At 50.4% G+C, this 16899-nt stretch overlaps 2 protein-coding genes across 12 annotated transcripts in view; one reads left to right on the top strand and one right to left on the bottom strand.

The window, feature by feature from the left end:
• Window positions 1-3188, top strand: part of Ash1l (ASH1 like histone lysine methyltransferase) — a 130441-nt gene extending 127253 nt beyond the window's left edge. For all 8 annotated transcript variants that reach the window (XM_029475230.2, XM_029475227.2, XM_029475228.2 and 5 more), the window contains one exon: window positions 730-3188. In XM_029475230.2, the coding sequence (XP_029331090.1) occupies window positions 730-821 (92 nt within the window). In that variant the 3' untranslated portion in view covers window positions 822-3188. The remainder of the gene's footprint in view (window positions 1-729) is intronic.
• A 4104-nt stretch (window positions 3189-7292) lies between these two features.
• Rusc1 (RUN and SH3 domain containing 1) lies at window positions 7293-16855 on the bottom strand. Of its 4 annotated transcripts, XM_021157971.3 has the most exons (11): window positions 16782-16855; window positions 14656-16079; window positions 14014-14424; window positions 13170-13268; window positions 12986-13062; window positions 12678-12852; window positions 12501-12606; window positions 12290-12336; window positions 11197-11746; window positions 10050-10172; window positions 7293-7968 (listed from the first exon to the last, which is right to left on the bottom strand). In XM_021157971.3, the coding sequence occupies exons 2-11, from the start codon at window positions 15989-15991 to the stop codon at window positions 7800-7802; spliced, it is 3093 nt and encodes a 1030-aa protein (XP_021013630.1). In that variant the 5' UTR covers window positions 15992-16079; window positions 16782-16855; the 3' UTR covers window positions 7293-7799. The 4 variants fall into 4 exon arrangements, with proteins under 4 accessions (XP_021013630.1, XP_021013631.1, XP_021013634.1 ...); XM_021157972.2 differs by lacking the exon at window positions 14014-14424; XM_021157975.3 differs by lacking the exons at window positions 14014-14424; window positions 14656-16079; window positions 16782-16855 and adding an exon at window positions 13423-13942.
• Window positions 16856-16899: the final 44 nt, after the last annotated feature.

Raw genomic sequence — 16899 nt, 5'->3', positions numbered from 1 at the left:
ATCTATGTGTGTGTGTCTATGTGTGTGTCTATGTGTGTGTGTCTATGTGTGTGTGTCTATGTGTGTGTGTCTGTGTGTGTGTGTCTGTGTGTGTGTGTGTGTCTATGTGTGTGTGTGTCTGTGTGTATGTGTGTCTATGTGTGTGTCTGAGCATGTGTGCTGTACTGGAAAATAAACCTAGTACCTTAGATGTAATAGAGAATACATTATACCTCTGAGTTGTTTTTGGGTTTTTTTTTAACTTTATTATTATTATATATAAGTAGACTATAGCTGTCTTCAGAGACATCAGAAGAGGGCGTCAGATCTCACTACGGATGGTTGTGAGCCACCATGTGGTTGCTGGGATTTGAACTCCGGACCTTCGGAAGAGCAGTCGGTGCTCTTAACCGCTGAGCCAAGACCCAAACCACTTAGTTTTGTCCAGATTTAGAACAAAGTCTAATTATTATGCCAACATGGAACATGTTCTAAGAAAATGGTTTCATTCTTTCATAAACTTGGCTCAGTCATGTCTTTGGAGTGATGCTAAGATCAGATGGTGTCTTTCAAACCCTAGAGAACCATTTTTCTTTTCTTTTTGAGAGCCAGGGCACACTTCAAAACAAGACCTTAGGACTCAGAGCAGACCTAATGCTCTAGAGCATGAATCCTGAGTTCTCTAGAGTGCACACCCAGAGTGTGGGCGGAAGAGTGACATCTGATGTGCTGTCTTGGTTCTGATTTCAGCCATTGACGTGACCTACCTGCTGGAGGAAGGGTCCGGCAGGAAACTGCGAAGGCGCACTTTGTTTATACCAGAAAATAGCTTTCGGAAGTGACTCTCAAAAGGATGAGAACCTCGAGCGAGCACCTGGGATCCAACGGCACCATCAAGTCCGGCCTCTTGCTCTCTGGACATGGACAGGGGCAGAAAAGTTCTGTTCAGGCAAGGGGAGTGAGGTCACGTTTCTGACATGGTACTTTCTAAAAACTCGGAGCTGGTGGGAAGGGAAAGGAAGTAGGCTTGTCTGAGCCGGTTGGGTTTACTTCTCCTTCTGGCTTCTCCTAAGGGTTAACAGAGAGGAGGGAAGCTATTGGTACTTTACAGCACTTGATACTCCTCACAGCTTGGGGTTTTCTGGGTTGCCCTCTGATCCTGCAGGCACTAAGGAGCCGCTTCCTATGCCCAGGTGTAAATTCAAAATCCAAAGGGAAGGGTCCCGATCCCAGCCCTGCCCCACTTATCTCTTAGCTCTAAGAGCTACGTCAGAGACCTAGACAGACACAGTAGCTGAGGCCTCTCTTAAGTTCCTTTAACAGGAAAGTTCTTTCTTCCTTCTTGCCCAACCAGGTCAAAGTACTAGGCCATGAATCAGCTGCTCGGAGCACTGAGAACTGCTGCCACTCTCCTACCTCTGTTCCCAGGGTAGAGTCAGTAGAATCAGGGAGGCGGAGAGGCCCCCATGGGGTCCCAAGGGCAGTATTGGTAATTATTTTTGGTTTACCCTTCATAACCTGCCGAACATACTTTTTCCTCCTGAGAAAGCCCAGTCCCCGCCAGCACACATGCTGCTTCTCTTCCTGTGTGTCTGCTGTGCAAAAGATTCACATCCAAGAAAGAAAAACGGTTTGTAAAACTGCATAAGCCCCTCTACACTTCTCCCCTAACAAAACTCACTACAGAACTGTTGAGCAGTGTTCACTCTCTGAGTGTTTGTTCTAAGTGTAGGTTACCGACTAAAACACTACTCTTATTTTCTTAACTGTATAGTTCCGGTGTCCGTCCCTCCCACGAGTCCCATTTCCCTTCCACCTTTCTGAATGTCTTCATCATCAGGAGGTATAGCCAGGGTCGCCTTCTCACCCAGTCTCTTGACCAGAAGTCACCAGACCATACTGTCTCTTTACACGTAAAAATTGAAAAAGCTTTGCTTTGTCTTCTCAGACATGCATATGCATACATTCTAGATGTTCTTATAAGAGAAAAGATGGTTTTTAAATGTGCCAAGTTATGTGTGTGTGTATAAATATATATATGTGTGTGTGTGTGTGTATATATATATATGTGTGTATGTGTATATATATGTGTGTGTGTGTGCGAGTGTGTGTATGTGGGGGTGGGTGCGCGCGTGTGCGTATGTGTGTGCTGTGAGGTTGGTAAGCAATACATTAGTAAACACATCTTCATTACTCTTTTCCGATACTGGACCAATGATGTCCTAACTGTACATTTCCTTCCCCTTATGATGACGACGCTCTGACTCATTTAGGTAGAGACATTTGACCACCTTCATTCCATTGGTTTTCTTTTTCTCCTTTCTGTGTTATTCTTAAGGGAAAAGAGAGAGAGAGAAAGAGGGGATGGCATAGATCCCCTTGAGCAGAGAAAAAGCAAAATATTTTATTAAAGAAAAAAAGAGAAATTAAGAAAATAGTTTGGAGTATTTTCTTACTGTAGAGAAGCATTGTACATTACCACGAGACCTGGGTATGAGATGCTCGCGCGTGGCGCTGGGGAGCGCATGGCCAAGCCCACTGGAGTGGTTTCTTTTGTTTCTCATTGCAGGGAGGGGGAGGGGGGAGGACTAAGGGCACTTTGGGGGTCTCCTTTTAGTCAAAAGCAAGAAAATGACAAGAAAGAGATTAAATTCAATGTTTTCCTTTAATAGTGTTAAACACTAAAATTTTAAAATAAGAAAGAAAAAACTTTGTAAAATGCAAGAACAGAAGCAAAAGACACTACGCTGTCATTTTTATCTTTCTTTTGTTGAAAGATTAAAAACTGAAATGTTTTTTAGACAATCAAATGTTAGGTAAGTGCAAAAAACTTGTTTTTCTTACTGGTGTAGAAATTAATGCCTTTTTTATTTTTCAGTTATTTTATAATAACAAAATAAAAACAACCCCCAGCTGCCAGGTGGGTTTTGGTGTTCGAAATGCGGGGCAAAGCACTACATCACTGCAAATAGATACAGAGTTAGTCTGCATGTCTGTAGGCTGTGTGATTGCGGAAAATATAAATGCTGCTAATATATTTCCTTTTTACAGAAAAGCATATCTAAATAGATGATTGTTTTGATGTTAATCTTTGTAAATTATGTATTACCAATTTTAACATTGGATGTAATTGCATAAAGGCTTGCATCTCAATCCTTGAAAGTCTAGCATTAAATGGAAACAACTTTTCCTAACTGTGGAGTCTTTGTGCCTCTTTCCTACCTGCAGTACCTTCCAGCACCATCTTCACCTCGTTTCTAAGGACAAGCTCTCTGAAACGCTCTCATCACTCTCCTAAGCCTAAGCCCCACATGAGCCATCTCTTCTATTCTAGAGTCTGTCTAGCTGGATTCAGCCTGTCCAGTAAGCACCACAGAGAGCACAGGACAGACATTCGACATTTGTTTGTCAGATATGCTATGCTTAGAGCCACCTTTTTAATTTGAGATAGTGTCTCAGTATATTGACCAGGTTGACCTAGAACTCAAAAATGTGCTGAGAGTGAAGGTGAGTGCCAGCATGCCGGCCTCCCTTTGTCTTTATTCAGGAAAGCTGAAGACCCAAACCAGAGCCCTGTGCACACCATACAAGTACTGAGCTACTTCCTAGCCCAGGGCCGCATTTGTTGTACTTTGTGTGTAGACAGTGTCTGCCGTAAGTAGCCCCTGTGTGCTATATTCTGATTTTCAGAGCAGTGCTCTCGAGTAAGGTGTGTAGACCCAGCACTGAAACAGTAACTCCACAGTAGCATAGTCAGGCAGCCCTCCTTTTAGTCTGAAGTTGTTATCTCCATTCTAAAGAAGCAGAAATGAAGGCTTGGGAAGGTTAAATAACCTGTAGTAAATATCTCAGTACCAGTGTTTAAGAGACTCCCAACTATTTGTGTGTTCGAGTAGTACATTAAAGGCGTGGTGGCACATGCCTTTAATCCCAGAACTTGGGAGGCAGAGGCAGGCAGATTTCTGAGTTCGAGGCCAGCCTAGTCTACAAAGTGAGTTCCAGGACAGCCAGGGCTACAATGAAACCCTGTCTCGAAAAACCAAAAATAAAAAAAATATATATAAATTTTAAAAAAACTGGTACATTTTTAGAAATGGCCAAAGTGAGCCAGGAAGGAACAAGAACAAAGAGCAGGAGAGACTCTGTGATTTTGTTTGGTTTTTTTTAAAGATTTATTTATTGGTTTTATATGAGTACACTGTAGCTGTCTTCAGACACACCAGAAGAGAACATCAGATCCTATTACAGATGGTTGTGAGCCACCATATGGTTTGCTGGGAATTGAACTCATGAGTTATGGAAGAGCAGTCAGTGCTCTTAACCACTGAGCCATCTCTCTTGCCCTTTTTTTGTTTGTTTGTTTTTGTTTTTACACTCCAGATTTTATCCTCCTCCTGATCCACCGTCTGACTGTTCCCCATCCCATGCCTCCTTCCTACACCCTGTCTCCACGAGGATGACCCCACCCTACCACCACCCACCCCACCAAACCTATCCACTCCTTGGGGCCTCCATTCTCTTTAGGGTTAGGTGCATCTTCTCTAACTGACACTAAACCCGGCAGTCCTCTGCTGTATATGTGTTGGGGGCCTCATATCAGCGGGTGTATGCTGCCTGGTTGGTGGTCCATTGTTTGAGAGATCTCAGGGGTCCAGATTAATTGAGACTGCTGGTCTTCCTACGGGGTCACCCTTCTCCTCAGCTTCAAAACTCTGGCCCTTTGAAGGATAAACACGTGAGGAGATAGCTCAGTGGAGAAAGCTTAGCTTGGATCCCTAAGCACCCACATGATCGATGTGGGGAAGGTTGATATCTCTAAAGTGAGTTAGAGACCTGGGATGGGGGAGACTCCTAGGAGTCTCTGGGGGTGACCCTAGCTAAGTCTCCTAGCTGCAGAGGAGTGATTACCTCCTATAGCCAGACAGGGCTTCCAGTGGGGAGAGGGGGACACCAATCCACCCACAAAACCTTTGACCCAAAAATTGTCCTGCCTACAAGATGTGCAAGGATGCCAGGCATGGTGGCGCACGCCTTTAATCCCAGCACTTGGGAGGCAGAGGCAGGTGGATTTCTGAGTTCGAGGCCAGCCTGGTCTACAAAGTGAGTTCCAGGACAGCCAGGGCTATACAGAGAAACCCTGTCTCGAAAAAGGAAGAAAAAAAAAAAAAAAAGATGTGCAGGGATAAAGATGGAGCAGAGACTCAGGGACTGGCCAACCAATGATTCCCCAACTTGAGACCCACATCATGGGATACAGCCTGCATTTGACACTTATTACTGATTCTGCTACACTTGCAGACAGGAGCCTCGCATATCTGTCCTCTGAGAGGCTCCATCCGGCAGCTGATAGAAGCAGGTGCAGACACCTACAGCCAAACATTAGGCAGGCTAAAGATCTTATCCCCTCAAAGCACATTTCTTATCACTAACTCAGAATGTCCAAAGATAAAATTCCGCAACCCCACTTCACTTCTAAGGCCTCGGTCTGTTTATCCCTGGCGTTCCTGTTGCGTGATTATAATTATAGTGTTCTGTTCTCTTTTGTTTTGTTTTTTAATACTACTCTATCTAGACAATCCTTTATAATGAATCCCTAGGACATTTGAGTTTAGCTTTTTTCCCCCAAAGGTTAGAAGGAAACTCAACTAACCTAACCAAAATGGATGCTAAGGTAGTTTGCTTGGTAGTGTTAGACGAAAAACTGTCAGTTCAACATCAACCCTTCCTTTAACTTCAAAATCTAGTTAAGCATGATTACAGGGCTAGGCCTCCATTGTACCTAGTCTTTATTCAGGCTCCATCAGGCCAGTGAAACAGCGCTCTAAAACCAAAGTAAGAGGGGCCAGCGAGCTGACTCGGTGGGTAAGGCACTTTCCATCAAAACTGGTGAACCACGTCCATCCCAAGGACCTCCAGTGGTAGGAGAAAACTCATTACCAAAAGTTGTCTCACCTCCATATGTAAGGCACACGTGTCCCTTCACATACAAAAATAAATAGAGAAAAAGGAAGTCCCAGGGGTTAGAGATGACTAAGTGGTTAGAAGGCCTCCTGTTCCTGCAAGGTTTATACATTTACTTCATGTATGTGGGTACACTGTTGCAGTCTTCAGAAACATCAAAAGAGGGTATCGGAACCCATTACAAATGGTTGTGAGCTACCATTGTTGCTGGGAATTTGGGGGGGGGTTGTTTGTTTGTTTTGGGGTTTTGGAGGGTTTGTTTTTTGTGTTTGTTTGTTTGTTTGTTTGTTTGTTTGTTTGTTTTGAGACAGGGTTTCTTTGTATAGCCCTGGCTGTCCTGGAACTCACTCTGTAGACCAGGCTGGCCTTGAACTCAGAAATCCACCTGCCTCTGCCTCCCAAATGCTGGGATTAAAGGTGTGCACCACCACCGCCCGCTGGGAATTGAACTCAGGACCTCTGGAAGAGCAGTCAGTGTTCTTAACCATTAAGCCACCTCTCCAGCCCTACATTACAATTCATAAGAGGAGCAAAGTTACAGTTATGAAGTAGCAATGAATAATTTTATAGCTGGGGGTCAGCACAGTGTGAACTGACTTACAGGGTCACAGCATTAGAACCACTGTGATAAAGTGATGGGGTGGAAACAAAGACTCCCACAGCGGTCCTCTGACCTCCACATGTTAGCCATGGCATGGATGTGCCCCTGCCCACATAAAAATTAAATATATTTAAAAAAACAAAAACCTGGGAGCTGGAGAGATGGCTCAGTGGTTAAGAGCACTGACTGCTCTTGCAGCTAACTGCTTTCAGAGGTCCTGAGTTCGTCCCCGCAACCACATGGTGGCTCAACCATCTATGATGGGTTCTATGCCCTGCTCTAACTTTCAGGTATACATGCAGTCAGAGCATTCATATAAGTAAGTAAATAAGCCGGGTGGTGGTGGCACACGCCTTTAATCCCAGCACTCGGGAGGCAGAGGCAGGCGGATTTCTGAGTTCGAGGCCAGCCTGGTCTACAGAGTGAGTTCCAGGACAGCCAGGGCTACACAGAGAAACCCTGTCTCGGAAAACCAAAAAAAAAAAAAAAAAAAGAAAAAAACCCTGCAAAACCTGCATCTGTCTGAGCCAGGTGTGATAGCGCAGACCTTTAACACTAGTAAAAAAACAGACAGATTTGGGCAAATTTGAGACCTGCTAGGGCTACGTAGTGAGATCCTTGTCTCCGTGCCCCCCCCCCCAAAAAAAAAAAACTTTCTTGGCTAGGGAAAAATTATCTGCCTTGGACTACAATCAAAGTACTTCCCTCCCCCACAGCAGTACCTATATGGTGAAACCCACAGGGACACATATCTGTTCAACTCCCACGTTTTATTGGGACAAAGAAGGAAAGAGGCAGACCAACGCCACAGGCCCACCCACCAGGGGTGTCCAGGCTTCTGTCCAGCACTTAGCACAGCAGGAGTACATCTTAAATACAGGCAACAAGGGCTAGAGACAGAGTGAGGAGACCACAGGTCCTGCAGGGTTGGGGGCAAAGGCATGTGTACTATACTGGCACAGTCCACTTGGGTGAAGGAGGAGGTGGCATAGATACTGACTTGCAGATAGGAAGGACAGTGTTCTCTTGTGCAGATGGAGAAGAGGAATCCTGTGGACAGGAAGTCCCTTCTACATATTTGCAAGAGCAGATTTCACCTCACAGGTGGGTGGTGAGGGAGGAAGGAAAGTTTATTTTTAACTGTCCACAGAAATAGATATGGGAAGAAATGTGGGTTTGCAGAAGGACAAGTGCCCCTGGCATGGTAAGTTCACATGGACAATACTCATGAGCCTAGGGAAAGGAGGCAGGCTCTGAGCTACAGAACAAGGGAAGTGTATCCCACGGGCACCAGTCCCTCCACACCATCCCGCCCACAGCGAAGCCAGTCTTCATCCACTGTGGCAATGACTCGAAGTACTTCCCCACGCTGGAAGCTCAACTGGTCAGGTCCTGCAGCAGTGTGGTCACAGAGAGCCCGGACTGCCCTGCGGAAAGTCAAGAAGAAGGGTGAAGGGACAGAATGTCCCGGTCCCCGGGCTGGCCTGTCCTATGGCAGATTGGCCTGCTGGTTCAGCCAACACTTGCTGGAGATATGGGTCACCCATTGACATGTGGACTCTGGGGCCCTGGCCCTCCTGAACCACAATCCACTCTTGAAATGCTCACTTGAAACTGCACTTCCCTCTGGTGTTTCAAATTACGCATATGCAAATAAGATGGCCTTCCTGATGTGGGGTGAGCACCCACTCTTCTGTTCTTGGCAATCCATCCCTCATCTCCTCTGTGCTCTTCAGCTGGACAACCTTGCCCTGATTTGGATCTCTAGCTTCTCTGGGGCACTCGCTACATGGCATCCTTTATCTCCAAGACCTTCTCTTGGTTTCCCCTCCCCTCTCCACATGCCAGTCACAGATCTTCCTGAAGCATAACCAAGTGTCCCATCCTCAGACTCTAGCCCCTTCAAGGGTTGTCACTGCCTCGGAATGACACGCTGGGTCCTTGGCTGGCTGGCTGATCCATCTGTCAGGTGCCACAGTTCCACTCTCCACACTTAAGTCCCCTCACTGTGACTTCCACTTTCCCTTCCAGACACATGCCAGAACCAATACTGAAAACACCTGAGCCCCAAGCCAGGGATCCCAGGGGTTCCAACGGCTTGCAGCTCCCTTGTCTGCTCCTAGCCAGGCTACAGACATACCACTATGTGTGGCCAGGCTTCTCTGACATGCCAGCCACCCTCATCTCCAGTGGACTATGTGCTTCTTAAAAGTGGGGTATGAACAAAATGGGGTCATATTTGTTCTATCCTGGCACAAAGAAGTGCCTGAGAAGATGACTGTCCAAAACTTAATTCAGGTGAGGTGTGACAGCACATACCAGTAATGCCAGCACTCAGGTCTCCACGTTCCAGCAACCTAAGCTACATAGTAAGACCCTGCCTCCCAAATAAATACAAGTAATGTAAAAAGCTCAATTCAGGGGGAATGTAGAGATTGGCTCAGCATGTAAGAGCACTAACTGCTCTACCGAAGGTCCTGAGTTTAAATCCCAGCAACCACATGGTGGCTCACAGCCACCTGTAATGAGATCTGACGCCCTCTTCTGCCGTGTCTGAAGATAGCTACAGTGTAATTAATTATAATAATAAATCTAAAAAAAAAAAAAAAGAAGCTCATTTCAAATGGACTGAAAATACCCAGAAGAAACAGGGCCTTAAAATAGAAGTCTAAGCAGGCATGGTAGTGCACACCATTAACACCAGCACTTGAGAGGCTGAGACATACTGAGTTCAAGGCCACTTTAGGCTACATAAACAAACCCTGTATAAAAAAGAAACCAGAGTTTGGTAGCACACACTTTTAGTCCCAGCAAAGGTAGGCAGATCTCTCTGAGTTCAAGGACAGCCTGGTCTACAAAGCAAGTATCAGGACAGCCAAGGCTATACAAGAAAACCTTGTCTCAAATAAATAAATAAATCTGACTCTGCATAATGTTTCTTTAGCAATGCAGATGAATTTCTATGAGTTAAAGGCCATCGTGGTCTACATAATGAAACCCTGTCTCAAAAAACAGTTTTTGGGGGGCTGGAGAGATGGCTCAGGGGTTAAGAACACTCACTGCTCTTCTGGAGGTCCTGAGTTCAAATCCCAGCAACCACGTGGTGGCTCACAACCATCTGTAATGGGATCTGATGCTCTCTCATCTGGTGTCTCTGAAGAGAGCAACAGTGTACTTACATACATAAAGTAAATAAATACATTTTAAAAAAAAGGTTTTCATGTGCTTTTTTTTTTTTATATGCACTGTGTTTTGCCTGCATACATGTCCTGTGCACCACATTTGTGCAGGAGCCACAACTGGCCTGGAACTCAAGACCCTGCTGTGTCAGGCTCCCAACTGCAGCCACCGCAACCAGCATCTTCTTTTCCAGAGAAAGAAGCTAAGGATCAAAGAAATTAGTGCCGCAGCCGTGATGGGCAGGGAAGAAACCAAGCCTTTCCCACTACCTCCTGCCCACACTATGGAGACAACCCCCAGGCACACAGAAGCTTCTCCCAGCCCTTACCTGTCAGCCTGCACCATGCTGCCTGGTGAGCTCACAAGCTCCTCTGGAGGAGTCTCAGGAGGTGTCCCCCGCTTCACCAGAGCCAGCACACTTACTGTTGGGGGCAACCAGCTGGATGGTCTCCTAGAGGGAAGAATGTAGGTCACCAAAGCCATACCACCCCAGAAAAAGGACCCAAGAATCCTCCAAGTGGCACACAGGGGAACATCAGAGCCGAGGGCAGAGTGGCAGCTGTAAGGTCTATGGATCGATCCATCAGGGTCTACATAGGTGTGGAGTCAGAGCCAAAGTCCCCAGACATCAATGAGGAGGCTCCACTGGGGTCAGAGATATCTTTTTTTTTTTTTTCTTCTAAAGAGTGAGATAAATATTTTCAGCTCTAAAAGCCAAGCTGTGAAATCAAGAACTTTGGTTTGGTTTGTCTTTTTGTTTTTCAAGGCAGGGTTTCTCCGAGTAGCCTTGGCTGTCTTGGAACTCACTCTATAGACCAGGCTGGCTTCATACTCAGACATCTGCCTGTCTTTGCCTTCAATAGGATTAAAGGCGTGCGCCTCCACTGCCTGACTAGAGAAGACCTCATTCTTTTTTTTCTTTTTTTTTGATTTATTTATTTATTATATGTAAGTACACTGTAGCTGTCTTCAGACACTCCAGAAGAGGGAGTCAGATCTCATTACGGATGGTTGTGAGCCACCATGTGGTTGCTGGGATTTGAACTCTGGACCTTCGGAAGAGCAGTCGGGTGCTCTTACCCACTGAGCCATCTCACCAGCCCAAGACCTCATTCTTAAATCAAGGTCGAACTGTAAGGAAGTGAAAGAGTTAGCTGAATGGGTGGTTGGGGTAGTAGCTTTCTAGAGAGAGGGGCTGGAATACTATGAAGAGACGTTCCTGGTATGTTTCAGAAGCAGCCAATGTGATGTTCGGTCAAAAAAAAAAATTAAAAGGCGTCACCACCACCACTCAGCTTGAAATCGGGAACTGCATGTAGCCACTAAAATGTAATCATTTGTGAATGTAACCATTAAAGCCCATGGCTACAAAAACCAACTGCCTGCCTATTATTGAAAGGATCCTGACTGGCCGCTGGGGGGCGCTGATGAGACCGGAAGGTCAGAAAAGGGACAAAACGCAGGTGTGTACATACCTAGACTTGAAGGCGCCACTCTCAGTTTCTGAGGGGCACCCAGGCACACCAAACAGCCGCCCCAACCACACGCTTCTTCCTGGTGTGGTTTGTTCCGTGGGCGGAGGTGCCTCCTGTGCCGCCTCAGCTGTAGTTCCATGACGCCTGGGTCCCCACCGGAGAAGAGGAAAGCCCTCAGTGCCTCCAGAGGCATAGACCCGAGAAGCCTGGGTCAGCTGATCCCACCAGCTGCCTGGTGGAGGGCGTGCTGAAGGGGTTGAAGAGTCTGTAGTGGTCTCCCCTGAAGTCCCTCGGAGACTCTGAGCCAAACGTTCCCCCCAGTGCAGCACAGCCTGCATAGTCTGCTGGAGGGCGGGAGGTGGGCATGAAGGGGCAGGAGCCTGCTGCAGGCCCACGGGTAGGTGGTGGTGGTGCTCAAAGAGCAGGTCCAGGTGGAAGGTGAGCACCGACAGTGGCTGCAGCAGAAGCAGCAGCTCTGTAGCCAGGGATGGACAGCTACCACGAGCCAGGGAGAAGAATCCGGTGGGCAGATACAAGAGGGACAGTAGGCCTGGAAAAGAGCAGCCAACATCAGCCCCGGACCAGCTCCTGCACCAATTCCAGTGTCCGCAAACATCTTTCAGGCCTCTCACTCTGGGTGCGCAACGGAGGCCGGAAGAGTTGGGCTACAGGACTGACAATTATCTCTCTGCCCGTGTGGAACCATTGCCTCCTGAGGGAGACTTATCGAGTTAGTGCTGTTAACTGAGACATTGTATAGGCTAGAAAGGGAAAGGCCTGGGAACACACACAGGGGTGGGGACCTGCCTTTCAGGGTAGAGCTGGACCCTTGCTGAGGAAGAGACCCACAGGAGAATTGAAAGCTATGAGGTAGCAAGAAGGGGAAGGGACCTATTCCAGGTGTAGGGAACAAGAGATGGCCCCAAGGCAAGGAAGACCTCAAGTGGAAAAATATGAAGGGCTGGAGAGCCTGGGCTGAGTCTCTTCTCATACTCTTCCCCTAGATGTGTATTCTGACCTCAGTAGGGACCAGCAAGAGAGCCTGTCCTCTCCTCACCCCGCAGTACCATGCCCTCCCATCCCAGCTTCTGACCTGCATCCTCCTGGAGGCTGGAAAACCACAGTTCCAACTGTTTGGTGCTGGAGGAGAGAGGAGAGGTGGTAAATTCAGGGAAGAGGTGGAGAATGAGGGAAAACCCTGGAGAGGGGAGGTCTCTGGAAACAGCTTCCACTACTGTGTCCTAGCCATGATATGCTGGTGCTTCCGAAGGCCAGCAGAGCAGTGGGGGAAGGGCCACACTCACTTGAGGAGGCCCAGGATGAAGGCGTGGAAGCGGCTGCGGCTGCTACTCAGCGGGGCCAGTCGGCTGACCTGGCTGTACAGAGATCCCATCGAATGTGTGCAGGAACCTGAGGATGGGGGCAAGGGTCAGCCAGGTCCGGGCCCTGCTCCCATCGGATCCCACTCCCTTGTGGCTCACCTGGTTTCACAGATGCCTCCACCACACTCCAGGGGCTGCTCCTACGCTGTCCAGTGATGAGGTCCTTCCGGAATGGCTTCAGCCCATCAGCCACCAAAGCATGGAGGGCCGGGCAGAGGGTGGTCAATACCAGATGCCCCACATCTGGGCTCAGTCGGCTATCCCCCAATTGAGCCTGGGAACAGCGCAGTAATGTGCAAAGTGCAAAGCAAGAGGGTCCAGAGGCGTGGCTAGCCAAGTGTTCCGGAGTCTTTCCACTTCCCCCGCACTACAGTAAATCTTCCAACACCTCCCTCAAACCAACTCACCTTCTGAACCAAGTTCCTAGCAGCCCCAAAATGCGAGATGATTTTGTCCACTGAAGCGCTGACAGCTATCAGGAGACCTGGGTGGAGATGGAAGGAAGACACATCAAAGCCCCTGGTTTCAACGGGGGTTTGGGGTGGATAGCTATATACCAAGGGTCATTCAGAAGGCGGGAAGGGTAAGTACCTTTCTTCTGCTCCTGCAGCTGGCCAGTCCCACTCTGGGCTTCTGCCATCCACAGCCGCTGAGCCCCGGGAACACCGGCAAACGACCAGGAACTGCGCACTAAGTGACAGAAGAAGGACGCGATGACGCTTCTTTGCCAAGGGTTACACAGAGGACGTCGGCTCCCTTGGTCTCATAGTTTGAGAGTCAGGGGGGAAAGAAAGAACATAGCCACTTGGGGCATAGAGCAAACCCCGGCCCTCGCCGCCCCCACCTCAGTTCCCATTGCCCTTCCTCTCTGGTTAGTCGGGGAGCCACACCGACCAGCTAGCTGGGCCTTTAAGAAGGAAGAAGACTGGGCGAGGAAACCGAGGGCTGCACCCACACCGAGCACGTGGGAGCCTCGACCAATGAAAAGACAGACAGACGGGAAAGGGTGGGGAATCTTGGAGAACCCACGTAGTCACCTTGCACCTTGTCAATGCTAGGCTCTAGCTTCACCCTACTTGCGGCGGGAGTAATGGAGAGGATGCGGCTAGAATCTCCTGGGAGGGGACAATAGGTCCAAACCACCGAGGCCAAGAACTTCCCTAGCGGAGGAATTCCACAGAGGGTGTGACTCCAGGTCCCTAACAATAGACCTCTTAAGCTGGGCAGACCAGGTGGAGCCCTCTGTGCAGCGAGGGGAGCAGTCACGCTCCTCACCCCCAGCAAGACCAGGCTCCCCGGGACTAATGAGCCCGCAAGGAGCCTGCCCAACTCCAAGGGCGAGACCTAGCCAGGCACCCCAGATAAAGGCTGGCCCAGTACTGGAAGGACAGCGAGCCGAGGCGCGGCCCGCGGGGCTGGCCCGGGTCCGTCTTACGTTGCCTGGGCGGAGGTGGTGGCCTTCTGGTCCAGCGAGGGGCGGTCGGCGGACACGGTGGTGTTGGCAGCGGGGGGGCGGGAACCTGGCGGGGTAGGGGCGCCGCGGCGGGGAAGGTGCTACTTCTGGGAAAGAGCGGGGATAGCAGCAGTGCCAGTTCGGGGCTGGCCAGGCAAGGCAAGGCCCCCCGAGTTGGAGGAGAATAAGCTCCCACTGGGGATAGGCGCACAGGCAGGAGCTGCTCCTCCGGAGGACTCGCTGCCCCCAGCAGCCGGAGCCGGGAATTGGACCACCCGGTCAGAGGCGTAAAGAGCAGGGACCCGGGTGCGCCCGCGCCCCCACCCTCCAACAGGGGGCGCCCGTCGGCCGAGAACCGGAAAACCGGGGGCCGAGGGAATAGCGAGGGACCGGCTGCAGGCGGGATTGGCGGGGCCAGGTGCAGGGGGGGAGGGCAGTGCGGCCGGCAGCCAGGCAAGGAGGGGCGGGAAAGAGAGGAGCAAAGAGTTAGTCCCTTCACTCCAAGATCCACCCAGTTTCCCTTTCCCAGAGCGCGCCCTGGAGATGGGGCGGGAAGGACACTGCAGAAGGAGGGGACCAGGGGCGGGCTCAGGACCCGCCCTCCTGCGGGTCCGCGCTTCTTACCCACGGCGTGCGCGCGCGGTTCCTCGGGCTCCTGCGGGGCGGATGCCTCCTCACCAGCCCGGGGGCTGGCCGCCCTGCCCTCCTCCGACAGCCCCTCTGCAATAGGCTGCAGCCCAAGTCGATTTTTCTTCCTCCGCGGAGGGACGGGAGGGGGAGGCGGTCGAGGCGGGACCAAAGCCCACCCAGCCGGGGGATCCCGGGGCGGGACTGGCGGAGGCTGGGCTCGGCTTCTCGACCGGAGTTCCTTGAAGGTGGTGACTTCTCGAGGAGGTGCCAAAGAACCTCCCAGGGACCCAGTCGGCGGGAGCTCAGTGTCGGGCGAGAAGACTATGAGCCAGTCGCTGCGATCTTTCTTGGCCTGCGGCACAAGGGGCAGCCCTGGACCCCGCTTGCGCTTCTGGGCCAGCTCATGGAAGGACGTGATTGTCCGATGGGGCACCGGCTCCTGGCTGACGTCACCTCTCCATCCCCCATCAGTTTTCCCTGCATCTATTTTCGAACCAGAATTGGTGTTCAAACAAGAAGCCAATTTCCCAGATTCCGTTTTCAAGCTCGAGTTTGTATTTTCGTCTGTTTTCCGACCAGAGTCACTGTCCTCGATGGTTTTCCACCCAGCTTCAGTTTTCTCTGTGTCGATTTTCCAAATGGGGTTAATTTTCCAACTGGGCTCTGCTTTCCCTGCGTCGATTCTCCCATCTTCGGTCTCTGAGAGCTCAGAGGTAGCAAGATCCTGTTCCCCACTGTCTTCCTCTTCCTCCAAGCCTGGGGAAGGTAGGTCCTGGCAGGTGGTCAGGGCGTTGCAGTTCGAGTCCAGGTCAGGTCCAGGTGGAGAAGATATTCCAGAGCAAGAATCAGGAGAGCAACAGAAACTGTCTGGAGAGCAGGTGCTAGGGCCCGCTGGAGCCAGAGGAGAGCCCAGCTCCAAGATGCTAGGCTGAGGGTTGGCATCCTCATTACCAGGCAGGTCTCGCGAGTAGACTGACACTGGAGACTCATCAGGGCTAAGGTCTGAGCAGGAGCTGAGAGAGGAAGAGCATCCTGGATCTGAAGGCGAAGCAGCCTCTTCCTCCTGGGAAGGGTCCTGCTGATTTTCTATGCTGGACCCGTGCTCCTGGCAGCATCTGCAGGGCACAGCTGGACTGTTGGAGTTGGCATCCACAAGGGTCCCGCTGCAGGGCCCCCTGCTTTCCTTGCCCCCGGTGTCTCCCGGGGGCGGGGGTGTGCTCAGAGGCCCCTCTCGTAGTTCAGGACGGCGGGACAAGTGCAGGCCTAGGGAGACATGCTGGAGATGGATGTGGTTGAGGTTGCAGAGTAAAGCCCGCTGAGGGGACAGCATGGTGCCGAGGGAGGACGACGTATGGCTTTCAGAGAACCAAGAGGATCCAGCGTCTCACATCCACCTACCTGACAGAGTAGATGCAGACCTAGAAAACAGGGGTGGTTGAAACCTAGATCACGGGTAAGGGCACCGGAGGTGACTGAGGACTAGAACAGGCCTGGGAAGGATCTGGCTGCTTTGGGAAATATTTAAATGAGATTCAAATCACCACGGACAGGCCATTAGTTCCCACTGCAGTATTTGCAGGTGGAGCGGAACATAACCTCCAGGGAACGGAGAAAGGAGGGTCATCAGAGAATGCAGTTGTACTCTGATCTTTGTGGGGCTGCGAAGCTTGAAAAAAAGAGTGGGGCCCAGAATATGGGGGTGCGATGCTTGAAAAAGAATAGGGCCCAGAATATACCGATTCTTCCTAATCAAGCTCTGTCCTCCAGCCTAACCCTGGGAGGAAGGAGACCCCGCCCGGATGCTCTAGTGAGATGGATGGTGGGGAACAAGACGAAGGGTTTGGTTTGTCAACGCAGGAGAGGGGTCTGGGCTGGAGCAAGGGGAAGCATTCTGCTATCAGCTCTGCATCTGTCCCAGTCCCCGTTCAGCTCTAGCCTTCCTCCTGTGTCCTCACCCACCGCAACGCCAAGATTTGTCCATTCACTCTGTGTCGTCTCCCATCACCCAGCCATCGCCCATTTCTTTATTCTTTTAACTGCTCCTCTCCTGTGCTATCAATCCATCCATCCATCCATCCATGCATCTATCCATCCGCACCCTCAGACCGAGCCCTCCTCACCGCAGTCCTCCTGGAATCGCTTTGGCTACCTCGTCTGCGTCCCCGCCCAGCAGGGAACGGAGCGGAGGGGAGGGGCACCGGCAAAACCCACTGTGGCTGCGCAGCCGCACCCCTTCAC

This window comes from Mus caroli, unplaced genomic scaffold (genome assembly GCF_978045245.1).
Source record: "Mus caroli unplaced genomic scaffold, Mus_caroli_1 scaffold_3, whole genome shotgun sequence".
NCBI lineage: Eukaryota > Metazoa > Chordata > Mammalia > Rodentia > Muridae > Mus > Mus caroli.
This window is presented reverse-complemented; position numbering and strand designations above follow the sequence as displayed.

Excerpts from the sequence above, each read along its gene's own strand:
- Rusc1 (XM_021157971.3), bottom strand. The coding sequence starts at position 15,991 with ATGCTGTCCCCTCAGCGGGCTTTACTCTGCAACCTCAACCACATCCAT. Across the intron at positions 12,853-12,985 it reads CTAGGAACTTGGTTCAGAAG|GCTCAATTGGGGGATAGCCG; the intron begins GTGAGTTGGTTT and ends CGCTGTTCCCAG. Across the intron at positions 12,337-12,500 it reads TTCATCCTGGGCCTCCTCAA|CACCAAACAGTTGGAACTGT; the intron begins GTGAGTGTGGCC and ends TCTCTCCTCCAG.